Here is a 14,968-nt window from a genome sequence, read left to right on the forward strand (position 1 = left end):
ACTACGGTTTTCCAACCCTTCGGGTGTCCAGAGAGAATCCTGAGTGACCAGGGACCTGCGTTTGAGGCGGAGTTGACCCAACAGTTGTGCGCACTCTACCGCTGTCACAAGGTGAGGACCACGCCATATCACCCACAGGGCAATGGAGCCTGTGAGCGTATGAATCAAACCCTCCTGGGGCTGCTCAACACCCTCAGCCCAGGTGAACAAGGCCGCTGGCCAGAGCATATAGGTGAGCTGACACACGCTTACAATAACACACCCCACAGTGCTACTGGGTTGGCCCCCTTCTTTGTTGTTTTTGGTAGGCATGCACGGCTGCCGGTCGACCAGCTGATGGGAATACAGCAAGCAGGGTGGAGAGGCAACACCCTTGAGTGGGTCCGAGAGCATCAGGCCCGCCTAACCTCGGCATATCAGTTAGTGCGGCAGGGAACTCAACAGCGGCAGCAGCAGGACCAGAAGCGCCACAATCAGGGGCAGAAGGCCCTGCCAATTCTTCCGGGAGAGCGGGTTCTGGTCCGGGATTTCCGCCGCCGCGGCCGGGGAAAATTAGGGTACCACTGGGATCCTCGACCCTATGTAGTGCTGTATCAGCCCTCTACTGACCGTCCTGTCTACACCCTGCGCCCAGAAGGCCGGGAGGGGCCCACCCGTACAATTCACCGGAACCACCTGCGCATCCCGCCTGCTAACTGGGAGGACCAGAGGGGGACTCGTGGAGATGTAGGTGAGGAGGCAGGGGAGGGTAGTATCGAGCGACCAGGGCTGGGGTGGTGGCCAGTAGGCTTACCTGTCCAGGGAGGGCATCCAGGTCCAGGGGGAGCCGTAGTAGTAGCCGATGGAACGGGCCCTGGGCAGGAAGGTGAAGCGCAGCCGAATGAGGAGGTAGCCCCTGTCCCTGTAGCCCGGCGGTCGCAGCGACCCAACCTGGGAGTTCGGCCAGCTAGGTACCAATAGCCGGGACGACTATTGATTTAGTGGGGGGGAATGTCACGATCAGTGGGGTTTTGATGTATCAATGTGTGTATAAATATTAAGTGATGTAATTGTTAAGTGTGTAATGTATTTGTGGTTTGGGTTCATGTCGGCATAATGGACAATTGCCTTGTGCTGGATGATTCCCAGAGATGAAGGGAATACTGATTGGGTGATGGACTGATTGGACTAATTGGACTGTGATTCATGGGGAGTTGTGATTGGGGACATTGGGAGGAAAAACCCTTTTTATAGAGAACGTAAAGTTCGCTGGAGAGAGAGAACCCCGGGTCGGCCTGATGACGTGATCTCGGAGAAACAGCTGATGGAAGGCAGACGGCACACCACTAGCGGCTGGAGGATTGAGAGAACGCAACAAACCAACTCAGTGAAGGAAAGTATCCACTGTTTAGCTCAACTTACTGTGTGTGTGCGGGCCAGCGAGTGTCCGTTTCATTCTGAGTAGCCTATGCTTTCTCTCCGAGGGGTGCCGTCTATGAAGAGCTGGGCCGCAGGACCGAGGAGAGAGAGGACGGCTGATATGCGCGATTACACGTCTGCTAAAGGAAAGTAATTGTACTGTGCTATTGCTATTGGCATGGATGGGCCATCGCTAGGGTTTTGCTTGTCACTAAAGCTGTCTATTTCTCTCCTGAGGGCGATCACGGTGCAGGGATATGTCTAGAGTCACGGCTGCAAACACGGAAGCTCGAGCTGCAAAGACTGAGTGTGAATCAACGCCATTGGCCACAGCCAGACCGGACCAGTGACGGGTTTACGTGGTGCATTGTGGGACTTGTTGTTTCTTGGTCGGCGAGGAGGGAGCCGCCGACCAACGTATTCTTTTCTGAAACCCAGCAGCGCGTGGCAGTGGAGGGGGCGTGGACTCTGTCGGGGTGAGCCTCCTCTCCTTATGAACGTCAGGCCCATGGACATGGCGATGCACGATTGCCTACTGGAGTCAGTGAGGAACTGAAGTGATTGTGTGAAGTATCCTGGTGTGCGGTGAATCATTCTGCATTTGTAGTGGTTTTATTATCTGTGTGCATTATTGTATTGCTGTGTGGGGTAATTGAAATGGGGATTTAATCAGGACAGTTCTGTGCTGCTCCAATCTTGGCTCTTAGTGGCTTATGTGGGAACTGTGTGGGGGGTTAGCCTGAACCTTAATTGAGAGTGTCTTTGCCTGACATTGTGACCATAGAAAGCTGCTACCTTCCTGTATGTGCTTGCTGGTGTTTCCTTGTTAATAAACCTGTTAAAATACATTCAGTTTGGTGTTTGTGTCTCAGAGAGGTTCAGACCTGCATTACTGTGGCACGACATAGCCTAATAGAGGCAAAGGTCCAGTATTGAGCAGACGTTTTTACCAACTTGCATTGGCATCTTCCGGTTGCTGGGAATCAAGCTTGGGCCGGCCAATCACCACTTTGGGACCAAGTTAACCACTTTACCACTCAAACCCCCATGTAATAGCCCATACAGAGTTAAAGCCAAAATGAACCATCTGAAATATTCCACAAATATTTAATCCCAGAGGACTGAGCGTATAACCTCTGCTGTATGCAAATGGAATGTCAGCAAAGAACTAAAGTTATGTGAAGGGCAATCAGCAGCTCAATATCTGCAGTTTGTTGTACAACACACGTGTAGCTGTTTTTGTTTGACAGGCTTTAGGTATGACCTGTTTGAGCACAGCAAAGGTGATTGTGTAACCAGTAACATTAAAAAAAAAAGTTAGGTTATCTTGTTTACATCGTAGCCTTTTGCTAAATTTCTTGTTTACTGGTTGACTGCAGTGCCAGGCATGTGGCAGGAAAATGTGATGCCATATGGACACATGATTCAGTTCAACTTTAATCTGATAAGTTTGTTTAATAAAAACATTAAACAGCTAGGTCAGGTTTTCAAGGCCTCTTCAACCAGATGTCCCAAGACAGTGCCTATACAGCGATTTCTTTCTCCTGAAAAATGAAAACACAAATTATACGTTAAAGCAGCAATACGGAGTTCTGTTCCAAAACTAGTAAGTAAACTACCTAAAAGGCAGGCAAAAACCTTGCAAACACCAGCTGACAGTGATAGAAGCTTACCAACACACTAACTGGTGTTTTTTTGGCAGTTTAACTGGCAATGTCATGCTGTTAAAGCTTTTATTCCATTTTTGCAGGGTGTACCAGCCCGTTACACAGAACTACATAGGGCATAACCTGGTTGGCTAGTGGGGAAGACACAGGTGTTTATCTGTCCTTCATATGACCATATGCAATCAAAATGAATTTGAGGATGGTACCTAAACTTGTTGCCTATAAAACCATATCTCAAAAAGTGTCAAATTGTTGCATAGTGTTACTTAAATATACACAGTGTTAAAAGTGAAAGAATGATGCAAGAACAACTTAAACATTGAAATAATAACTTCATCATTTAAAAGCACAGAAGAACAAGTAAGCCATTTTAGTCACCAAGATGAAAGAACAACTTAATGATTTCTTCATCAATCGATCCTACTTACTGTTTTGAGCTGGCTGATTGAGTCCTTAATTCTGATCCTCAATTCATCATTAATAGCCAAATTAGGTAGTACAGACCACTCTCCGCAATTGAAAATGACAGGCATTGAGACCACAAGGCCTTTGGGAATATTGTACTCTCCTTAAAAAAAAAAACACACACACACAACAGGGATACTGTGAACTTGTGCCCTTTGTTTTTACATTGATAGACTCACTCATGTAAGTAATACAGAGCATATATGCCTAAGCAAATTGAATGTACTTGCATATTTAATGCATACTGCAGAGTAAGAAAAGCCTTCCTAAATTATGCATTACATGGTATGAATACACTGCATTGCAGCTCATGTATTCCACTAATGACAGCTAGCATGAGGTGATTGGCCTTTACCTCTGCTGATTACTCCCAATGAGAAAACCTCTTCAGGAGAGGAATTACTGTTCCAAGCCTTTAGAATGGTGGATATTCCATTTGTTGCTGACATGGCTGCAGCTCTTTTGGTCTTTGAGGTTACTGTGGAACGTTGCGAACTCACCACGCTCATAATGTCAGTCTCAAAACATTCTCTTCAGTGTCAAATAAACATAAAAAACCTTGGTGTGATTTATGCAAAGAAACATACTAGTGAACACATTGGTGCTTTACTGTGAAAATGTAATGTTATTCACCTTTATCTTTATCATGAATGTTATTTTTCAGTCATTTATTTTTCTGCAACTCTACACACCCCAAAACCCCCTGTACAATGGTTACCTGTTAAATGCCATCTCCAGAAGTGGCTGAGAAAAATTGGAAGGTCCACAAATGGCACCTTCATATCGGAATACCCTTGCTCGCTGAAGATCCACGTGGAAACTGCCACTTATATTTCCCCAAATGATGACATCAGTCACATCTAGCAGGAATAAAATCGTAACTTTATACCTGAATTGACCTGCAGTATTACTTACTGTGGAGAATATCATGGTAAGCATTAAGCAAAAAGATATGATACCTGCTGACGTGACACTAAGCTTCTTCGCAATCTGTGCCCTTGCTTCATACTGTAGCTGAGTTCCCATGGCAACGAAGTGGCCAGAGTCCACAGAAGGGGCATTCTCCAGCAGTAAAGAACACTTCAGGTTGATGAAAGAGTCCCCAGCAACTATCACTCGCACATTCTTGTGCGCCCTTGAGTCAATGAGTTTACCAAAGTGCTGGTAATTTTTGGCCACTTTTCTCTTCACTGCTTCATAATCATCTTCTGTTTGCCCCTCTTTTTCCTGCCCGTGTTGCCAATCATCAAGGAGGATGATGAAATGAGCCTGGTGAAAGATATTGTCGTCCAGGAGATTGTGGACAGTGACTTCGTGTAACAGTGGAGAGGCCAAGTCCTCGGCCTCCATCCTGATTCCATGCAGGCCCTCCTTGCTTCCCCCAACATCTAGGAGGTGTAGGCTAATGAGAGGGGCACTGGGAAATACTTCAGAGTCAAATAGCAGAGGGATCAACCTGTAGCATGTTTGGTGCAGGGCACTGCAGGTGAAAGGTAAATTGTGAAAGATTATGTCCATGTGTTATGTTCATTAGGGTATTTATTAAGTGTATCTAAGTTATCTCTCTCTCTCTCTCTCTCTCTCTCTCTCTCTCTCTCTCTCTCTCTTCAAGTCTCTAATGCACACTGTGTGTGTCTTCCTGATTGACTAGGACACGTACACAGATAATTATGCAAAGAAACTTTACCTGGAATGCCCTGCTTGTTGTGGTGCTCACCTGCTTATCCAAATGTGTAGAGGCTGAATCAGGCTGCGCCGGTTTGCTTCCTCCTTCACACATAGCTCCTTTGTCTGAAGGTTTTCTTTTGCAATCTTCAGCACCAAGTCTGACGTCATGTCTGATGTAATTCCATAATAACCCTGGGAATTTAGCAAAACAAAAGTGTTGGGAAAAAATGCAGTTGACAAAATGTGCTAATGGTATTGTGAAATTGACAATTAAACATAAACTAATAGGCTACTCCTGGAATAAGGGTCTGTACCTGTATATGCTCCATGAAGTCACTGAAACCACCCACTAGCATTCCTTTACCCCCTCGGTCAATAAGTTCTCTCCACACCAGAGGAGAGTGCTCATGTTTCCAGCCATTACTTAGGCAAGTGTTTTCAAGCCATTGCTGTGAACAGAGGAATAAAGGGAATACTTTCAGTGGGCAGTGGTGCAGCCTTGCTCTAAAACGTAGTCACCATGCTACCTCACTGTAATATAAGTGTGTGAAATTAAATAAAGATATGCATATATATCTCAATTTACCTTCCATTCATTTGGGTGTATACAAATATTGTGGATACGAAAGTCGGGTAATTTTCTCTGAAGTAAGCCTGCAAGAAGCTCTGCTTTGGCATAATGAGGGCAATCTGCCTTGCCTTAGAAAAGGAAGGGGGCAAAGAATATTGCTAGATACAATGGCAGATAAAAAAAACTAGAAGTATTAGTTTAATTGTACACTCCGTCGGCTGCGGATGTGCTAAAATATATTATCTTGAAAATATTACCTGCAAGAACAAACGATGCCATGCTTCCTGTAGTGGTGTCAGTTCCTAGGTAACCAAAGGGCCTTCTTGTGTTGGAATTGTAAATTAATGATTTAATTTCTTTAGCAATGTATGTTGAAGTTAACATAAATATTTCAAGTTGTTTATATAGCTGTATAATATACACACATTTTCACACAATAGAATTGTTTTTATGGAGTTTTGGAAATCATCTTTTAATTTATTTTGGTCTTTGCGGACCTTCTGACGTAACTCGTCTGTCATGGCGGCGCACTGATGACATGTGAATTCAAATGTGTCGAAGAACTGTCAAGGGTAAATGTTTACCGAACGCACCTTGTTGATAATTTTGAACGCTACTCATATAACAAATGTTGAGTTTGGAAAAGACTAGAGCAGTCATTGTGTTAGTATATCATAAATAACAGCGTCAAATGGACGTTCTGTAGTTGTAGCTAGTGGTAGCTAGTAAGCTAACTATAGCCATCCTAACTTCAGTTTGGCCGGGTCAACATCTTCTTCCAAGCTATTTTGATTGTAGGGCTTTTATTGATTGAACCGTCTGTCAGTAATACATTTAACATTAACATTATTATTCTCGATTGGTTAGTTTGCTTGTTAAATAACGTTGATTCCGTTATACATTCTAGCGTTGGAATGAACAACAGGGACTATCGCACTAGATTAGGTAGCTAACAATAAGTTGTGTCTATCCTTGTTTACCATGCTTCTAACGTTTGAGATGTTGATTCCCACACTTCAGGTAGCACAACTTACGTGAAAAACATATGTAGGCTGTCCTTTTCACACCAGTGAACTTGTGGCTGAATCGTCCAAATGATAATGTAGCCTAGATAGTACATCGGTTTGGTATGACTTGGTTAGATCACAGTTTCAGTCATTTATGCTCTGTGAGAATCTAGTTCCACATTTCCCTACTTGGCCAGATCGCTGTAGACATAATGAATATGTATAAGACAGGTGAGGAGGTGTTAAAGAAAGCCTTGCTTTTTAGCAGGCGCAGGCGTCCCTTGGCGCAACTGGGGTATGTACTCCAGAGGGAGCAGACCCATATTAAAACGCCAGAGTTCAGACCAGCGTCTTCCTGGAGCTGGATTCCTGTAGTAGGACATGCTGTTAGCGCAGTGAGGTACTACTCTCAGGATGGCCACTTCAGTACACCTGTAGGGCAATCTTTGGACTTGCGAAATCCCTCAGACCCTCAATCACTGACAGAGCAACCAAACCCCAACCCGTCGAAGAAGAACCTATTTTTCCGGCAGCTGGACGGATGCTCCTCTCCTAGTGACGTGCTGGACTTCGTCACTAACAAAACACAGACGCAGCGGCGTGTCAGCAATAGCCTAACACGCATTTGGACCACCACCAAGAAAATGTCTGATGACCAGCGGCGCTACGAGCTGAAGCTGATGTTTGAACACCAGGGCTTTGAGAAACTCTGTCAGGGGGTGATCAAGGAGGCTGCAAAGATGAAGCCTGAGGATACGGCTCACAGCCTGCTGGCTCTGGTCAGGCTGGGTGTGCCTCAACGCAGCAGAGTGGTACAGACCCTCCTAAGAGTCATTCAGGTAACTAGTTAGCTTTGGTTTCACCACCTTTGAAGCCACAGTACTTATGAATAAACATGCCCAGTTAGCATGTGTTTGCTACAGTGTGCTTACTCAGTCCTATGCTTCGGTTGCCCATGATCTTGGAATGACCTGCCATAGACAGGTGTGACTGTGCTGTCATCATTTGTTTGTTCAACTGTCATGTAAGGATTTAATGTCGAAGAATGCTGTGTGTAAAATGTAAGAAAATGTGTCTGCTTAAAGTGCACTAACATCTGTATTTCTTGTTTAGATCGTCTAACTTTTGTCTGTTTCCCTACACAGGAAAACTTGAACCATTTTGATGAGCGGTCTCTTTCGGTTCTTGCTGGAGCTTTAGAAGGAATGGACTCACTGCAGAATGTTGAGGCACTTAAGCAAGGAATCAGGTAATGTGGTTGCTCCTCAGAATGTATATCCCTAAGTCTGTTGTTTTATAGATAATAAATTGGAATGAATTGTGTTTCTTATTTAATATCTTTCTCTTTTCTTACTCACTAATATTAGTGTTGTGTGTTATTAATGGTCAGTTGTTGTGTTTTTCCTCCAGGTTGAGGCTGGAGAATGATATCTCCCTGATCCAGAACATACTTCCACTTCAGTCAATTATGCGAGCAGTAGGGAAAGACAGCTCAGATAAACTGAAAAAGAAATTAGAGGCAAGATTTAAGAATTGACATTCTTTTCTCATAACTAATACTTGGAAATGTTTAGGGTCATTTCACATGAAATCACCTAGAGCCTTAGAGTTCATGTCATGAATTTGAATGAAAAATTCAGTTGAATGTGTCAAAATTTAACGGAGCTTTGCAAAATCTTAAAAGTATTTACCCAATCGTTTTTGTGTTAAAAATATTTAAAGATGTTGCCCCAAGCCTGAATCCTCATATGTTTAACCTCACCAATGACTCAAATCGGATTTAGCTGGTATTTATACTGGATATGCCAAACATCCTCCAGATAATGGTCACTGAATTTCAACTTGATCTGTGTTCCAGAATTTATATAGCTATGAAATAAAGTAGAACAGGACATTTTAATGAACATTATATATACTTATTATACTGTATACTATAATATATAACTTTATATATACTCATAACTTATATTTTCTCTATTTACTTTTTCACAAGCAAGAACCAGTAACCAATGTAGATTCCAGACTTTTCACGCCACCCGCCGTAGGGACCTGTGTCATTATATACAACCCTTTGACACTGTGTTTCTATTGTTTGTTTATTTTTTACAGAAAAAGGCCCTGGACATGTCAAATGATTTCACACTTCCCAATGCAGAGTACATGCTTGCCTCAATGGCCACCATGGGACTTCACTCAAGGCCGCTGTTGGAAATTTGCTGTCAAAAGATAGAGGGTAAGAAAAACCTTTGAAGAAAACAAACCATGCTGAATAGAATTAAAACAATGCATCATGTCCGTTTGTGGCTCTCTCCTATCACTAGTTTGATTGTAAGGTAACTGCAAATGGCAAGTAAGAAACTATCAGGGGATATGATGTAATGATACGATTTTTATGCTGGTTGCCTGGGAACTCGCATTACAACATACACCAAACAACCCCATCTAATGACATTATGTCTTGGGATGTGTTGCCTTAAAAATATAGATTTTTTTTTTATGGTCATTGTTTGCTAGGTGCATTGTCTAGGTGCATTGCTGCTGTTTTTAAACTGTTGTTGTTTTGAACTTTTCTGTTGTTATTCTGCACATACCCTTGGTCTTCAGTAAAAGAGATTGGTTTCTAATTATTTTTACATCATGAAACTTTACAACATTTGAAACAACTTGCGTCCTAGAAAATCTTCAAGGGATTCCATTCTCCAAACTCATGATGACACTGAAGGCATGTCACGATCTGCGCTACAGAAACGATGCACTGCTATTATCCATGGCTGAGTTTATCACCACAAGCTGTGCCATGTGGTCCAGTAAACAGGTAACGTGTTCTGAAAAAAAAGAGTTAAGTACTTCATTAACTGATTGGATTGTATTGCATCAAAGTCATAATTATTAGCGTTTGTTGTCAGCCAACAGTATTATGTATTGCCTTATGTATGGTCTCCGTACCGGTTTTACATATAAAAAGGGGATGTGTTCTTGTTTCATAATTGCTCGGTGAACTTCATCATTTGGTGATAACTTCCGATGTTCTGTTTTGATTTCAGGTTATTCTGCTCCTTTTGGAATTTGAGAAGATGCATTTTCACCCCGTCAACTTAATGGATCTGTTTGCTGAGCGTGTCATTCAGAATCCCAACGCCCTCACGCTTCCAGATGTCCTCAGTATCTTGAAAGTCTACTCTGTCCTGAACCACGACCTGGGGGAGCAGAGACAACAGTGAGTTGTGCCTTTCCCCTCCCATCCCCCTTTAAGTAACCCCCCTCTTCAGGGGTTGGTTCACTCCAAGATGAAAATTCTATTACTCACCCTATACTATCCATTATCTACTATCTATTATCTGGTTGTCTTTTCTTCACTGTCACTGTCCAGAAAAAAATGGCTGTTGTTAATTTCCTTTGGGTTTTTGCATACAAAATGTTAACATGGCTATATGGTAACCCCACAGGTTCCTGGATGGCATCACACATGCTGTGGAGGCCTATCTAGACAGGCTTCACCCAGGCAATCTTCTGAGGGCTGTACACTGCTTGTGCATGATTGAGCACTTCCCTGTTCTCCCAATGGAGAGACTCCTGCAGAAGGTCACACTGGATCAGCTCTTCAGTCAGAGCACTGGTATGGAAAGACTTCTGGAAGGGAAATATTTCACATTTTAAAGTTGTTCAGAATTCAACTTTATCGTCAATTCTTCCATATGTAAAGGACATATAGAAGATCAGACCCTGCTGTTCGCATATACTAAAAAAACAAACGAAAAAGGCTGTAATAATAATAAATATAAATACATCAATTATAACAACAATAATAAATATAGTGCATAAATGTGTGAAGGTAATGCGTAATTAGCAGCAGTTTGAAGGTTTCTGTACAAAGTGGCTAATGTTGAGTGTAGGTGTGTGTGTGTGTGTGTGTGTGTGTGTGTGTGTGTGTGTGTGTGTGTGTGTGTGTGTGTGTGTGTGTGTGTGTGTGTGTGTAAGCAAAAAGTGCTTATGGCTTGCATCTGCAGGGGGATGAATTACAGTCCAGATTTTTTGGAGGCAGTGGGCAGGGTGTTCAGCAAGAGACCCTATAAGGGAGGAGACAAATCACTGACCGGGAGATTAATGGAGAATCGGGGGAAAGCCAGGTTTGTAACTGGAAGTTCTGCCCTGTATTATAAAAAGCATTGTTGGAAACGACATAACCTGAAAGTTCTTTTTTAGTTCTACCGTAACCATAGTAATACTCACAACATTCGGTTCATGCACAGGAAGTCAACACGAAGAATAAAGTATTTGGGAGATGCTGGGGAAAATCTGTTCACACCTTTTCTGTCGGATTTACACGCAGATTCACGTGATGTACTTTAAATGTCTTGTTTGCCTGAAATAGCTGCCCAGAGGCCTTGCCAAGATGGCTGCTCAGTGGTGAGACTGGCCTATAAGGATATTAATACAGCATCCTGAAAGCCTAATAGGGTAAAGCTGCTTCCCAGTCTGGTGGTGTAGGCTTTAGAGGCACCGGATTCTTCTCCCAGATGGGAGGAGACTGCAGAGGCTGGGGTGGGTAGGGTCACTCTCCATGCAGTGTTGTAAATGTCCAGGAGGGAGGGGAGGGAGGTACCAGTGAAATGATTTTTCTTCTTCTCCCAGCCACGTTCAGTAGGTGTTGCAGGGTCTTGTGGTAAGAGGCAGCGCAGCTACCAATACCACACAGTTATGCAGCTGGTCAGGATGCAGTCGATGATGCCGTGGTGAAAGGAGCTCATGATGGGTGCCGGGGGGGTCTGGCTCTCTTTAGCTTCCAGAGGAAGTAGAGATTCTGCTGCGCATTCTTGGCTAGTGATGCGCTGTTATCGGTACAGGAAGAGGTCCCTGGTGATGCACACACCCAGAAATGTGATACTGTTCACTTGCCCTACGGTAGTAGCGACGATGGTCAGTAGGGGGAGCTGGGTGTGGGATGTCCCCGAAGTCAATAATAATAGCAATCGGTATTCCTCGTCCTTCATCTGTTATTTCAAATTAGGCTTGGTAGATTTTGACCTTTGATGGAGCCTGCCTTGTCTCTGTTTATAGACAAACAGCCAATCAGAGGTCTGGAACAGCTGCTCCATACTGTGGACGTCTGCCTACGACTGGACCAAACTGCTCTTCCTCGTCCCCTGTCTGTCCCTCCCATCCTGGGTGACCTGCCCCCCCCACAACACCAGCCCACGCCCCTGGGGCTGCTCAGCATGTTGAAAAGCATAGTGGGAGTGGAAACCATAGAAGAGGACATGGTGGTAGAGAAGATCTATCATATAGGTAAGCTTTTGTCCTGTGATTGTGCTGTGTTTGTCCTCTGTCAGCACTTGAACCGGCTGGAAAAAAACCTTGGCCCCCGAAAGCCAAATTATGCAAACAATGTCCTACCTGGGGAAATAATGTTGAGATTGACATTATGCATTATATATAACATTGTGATTGAAGTCAAGATTCATAAAGAAGTATGAACTTTATAATTATGTCATTTAATTGTGTAAACTACCATTCTCAGAGAATGGATTGTCATGAGAAAATACAATTTTGAAGGTCTCTTTCTCTCCCTCTGCTGCTCATATTTACAGATTTTGTGATCACTTTCTCACCTGAATCTTCTGAAGGAGATAAACCTCTTCAGGACAAGACCCCTCCCCAAAGGTAAGGCCAATGAAAATGCATCCTTTTTTCCATTCGGACTCACAATTGTATTCACAAATACATTTCACAAATAAATGTCACACGATTCACAAATGTATTTCCTGACTTTCATATAAATGTCACACGATTCACAAATGTAAACCCTGTTACATTTATTTACAGACTAACACACATGCATTCACAAACCCCTTGCCATCTGTGAAGCTCTGTATTTATTTGTGGATTTCTGACACTTTCCTGAAACTGATTTGATTCACCAATGCATTTAAAAAAAAAAGGATGTTCTCTGTAACCTGTCAGATGTCTGTTACAGGTTTCAGCCAATCACATGCATGTAAATTGGAGGGCATGCTTGAATGTAAACACACTGTGTTGCATCTACGCAGTGTCCAGTTATGTGGACCACTTAACATAACAGACATCTGCATACAACTGATTACACTGAAATACATTATTGTATTTCTATAAAAAAAGACTGTTCTATCACATATCATAATACCTCAATATCAGCTATTCAAAAATATCCTTGTTGCCTTCACAAATCATTTTGGACGATCTCATTCCCTCTCTGTACCAGGATGGCAGTGATCTGTGCCCCTTCCTCTGCTTTCTGTTTTGGAAGCACCCATCCGCGTGGCAGACTGGCCATGCAGTTACGCCACCTGAGAATCCTGGGCTACTCCCCTGTGCTGGTAAACATGCACACATCTCTCTCTCTCTCTCTCTGTTTTTTTTGTTCCGTCCCACCCCCCACCATCCATCTGTTACTTTTTTCCCCTCACTGTGTTTTTTTTTCTTTCTCCAAGGTGCCTGTGCAAGAGTTGGTCTCGCTACCAGAGGAGGAGAGGGCTGAGATGCTGAAGAGGCTGCTGTGGCCGGAGCGTGACGGGGCGGGAGTGGAGAACACTGCCGCTGCACGTACAGGGGAGGAGTGAGGTGACCAGGGGGGTTTAATGAGAGCAAGACTTGGTTCTGTGAGACTCGGCTAGGACGCGTTATACAGGGACCTGGCTCATCTTCTCCTGCACACGCGGCGCTTTCTGATGAAGCCGCATCATCTTGGAGATCTTAAAGATGACGACACATACTTGTATCTCAAAATATCTGTGTTGCCTTAAGAAACAGCCATTAGCAGCGAACACATCTCTCTATGTTCTGGAAGAGAACTCTCTTAAGATCTACAGATGAATTGCTCTTTTAAAACCTAAATAGTGTATGGTGAAGTGTTGCTTGGAATTGTGATGGCAAGTTATTATACACTTTGTTATTGAGACATACACTTGCACACTATTGGGTATACAACACAAATGATTGCACACTGAAAACAAACCAGATTTTCTGGATTAAAGGGTGATTAAACCATTTCATAAGATGTGTTTTTGTGTGTTCTGTTGTGATAACAATGCAGACATATCCAGCCTTACAAAATGGATTGCCAGTTAGGAAACTTGAGTTAAACAACTTAATATGCTTGTAAGCCTTTAGCTCTACACCCCTGGTTCCTGCAGAAGGCGCACATTAGACGAAGCGTAAGCCAGTTCCTCTGCTCATACATGGTAGTGTCCCATCAGGTATCACAAGGAAACACTGCACCACCATGGGGTCAGATGGATACGACCTTTGGTTATAGAGTGGCATTGTACAAAGTCAAGTGTGTGAGGAGCTAGAGAGATGGGTGAAGTATAGATGGCTTATGTAATGCCTTAAGACAATAACTACTTTTGCAGAGGTTGTCCTGTCACTGTAATAATCAATAATTATATATTATGGTTATGAATAGGATTACTGAAGCCTGTTGGATCGTTTTTATACAATTGTAGCTGTAGCAATATACAGTTGCTTTAGCAAACTGACCATATTCTGAAGTGGGGGGGGGATCTCATATGTTCCTTCAGCCCAGTTCTCTTGACCCACCTCCTATGTTCCCTCAGTGATATGCTCATTCAGTAAGATATGTATGGAACTTAGAGTTGGACCACAGTGGTTACAGATCAGTAGAAGCAATACCTCCCAACCTGAAACCTAAGGTTGTTTTCTAAAGGTCAGGATCACATCACACAAGTGGTGAATAATTCCTTATAACTATAGATCCAACTTCCAACTTATATTCATTGATTAGATATACATTTAGAGACTTTCTATGGGTTACCCACTTTTTAATATGTCCTAACCCTCTGGAGTCTGAAGCATTTGAGGTAGTTTGAAATGCCTTGACATTTACAATTTTTTGATGTAGCACTTATACATATGCTATTATTTTATACAAACACAGCAACAGGAATCTAAGAGCATTCAACCATTTTGGGTTAAATAAACAGTAAAAACAACGTTGTCAAAACTTTCAGAGGTGAGATATTGAAATAGAAAGTAGGAAATCTTTTTATAACCAAGGTACATCCAATCCAAATTTCCCCCTCCGGTAGCAACCCCATTTCTAACATCAGTGCACTAGGTGGCGGTATGAACTGCGTATGTTATTGTCTGGCATTTTGATTGCTCAATCCCAGAATAAGAAAGGAGTGAGACACGGT

General features: G+C 43.1%; 2 protein-coding genes across 2 annotated transcripts; one reads left to right on the top strand and one right to left on the bottom strand.

The window, feature by feature from the left end:
- Positions 1 to 2,921: 2,921 nt before the first annotated feature.
- Positions 2,922 to 6,048, bottom strand: mdh1b (malate dehydrogenase 1B, NAD (soluble); the record flags this gene model as incomplete). Its single annotated transcript, XM_080835351.1, has 9 exons — positions 2,922 to 2,942; positions 3,494 to 3,633; positions 3,886 to 4,061; positions 4,249 to 4,390; positions 4,490 to 5,010; positions 5,248 to 5,390; positions 5,513 to 5,647; positions 5,785 to 5,897; positions 6,027 to 6,048. The coding sequence occupies 9 exons, from the start codon at positions 6,046 to 6,048 to the stop codon at positions 2,922 to 2,924; spliced, it is 1,413 nt and encodes a 470-aa protein (XP_080691477.1).
- A 258-nt stretch (positions 6,049 to 6,306) lies between these two features.
- On the top strand, positions 6,307 to 13,752 carry fastkd2 (FAST kinase domains 2). Its single transcript, XM_080834837.1, has 11 exons — positions 6,307 to 7,615; positions 7,922 to 8,025; positions 8,187 to 8,295; positions 8,886 to 9,009; positions 9,452 to 9,591; positions 9,821 to 9,993; positions 10,223 to 10,392; positions 11,835 to 12,062; positions 12,365 to 12,437; positions 13,015 to 13,129; positions 13,244 to 13,752. Exons 1-11 carry the CDS (start codon positions 6,989 to 6,991, stop codon positions 13,370 to 13,372), a joined length of 1,992 nt encoding a protein of 663 aa, XP_080690963.1. The 5' UTR covers positions 6,307 to 6,988; the 3' UTR covers positions 13,373 to 13,752.
- The last annotated feature ends 1,216 nt before the right edge of the window (positions 13,753 to 14,968 follow it).

The sequence above is a fragment of the Sprattus sprattus genome, assembly GCF_963457725.1.
Source record: "Sprattus sprattus genome assembly, chromosome: 3".
NCBI lineage: Eukaryota > Metazoa > Chordata > Actinopteri > Clupeiformes > Clupeidae > Sprattus > Sprattus sprattus.

Excerpts from the sequence above, each read along its gene's own strand:
- fastkd2 (XM_080834837.1), top strand. The coding sequence starts at position 6,989 with ATGAATATGTATAAGACAGGTGAGGAGGTGTTAAAGAAAGCCTTGCTT. Across the intron at positions 9,010-9,451 it reads TTGCTGTCAAAAGATAGAGG|AAAATCTTCAAGGGATTCCA; the intron begins GTAAGAAAAACC and ends CTTGCGTCCTAG. Across the intron at positions 10,393-11,834 it reads GCTCTTCAGTCAGAGCACTG|ACAAACAGCCAATCAGAGGT; the intron begins GTATGGAAAGAC and ends CTCTGTTTATAG.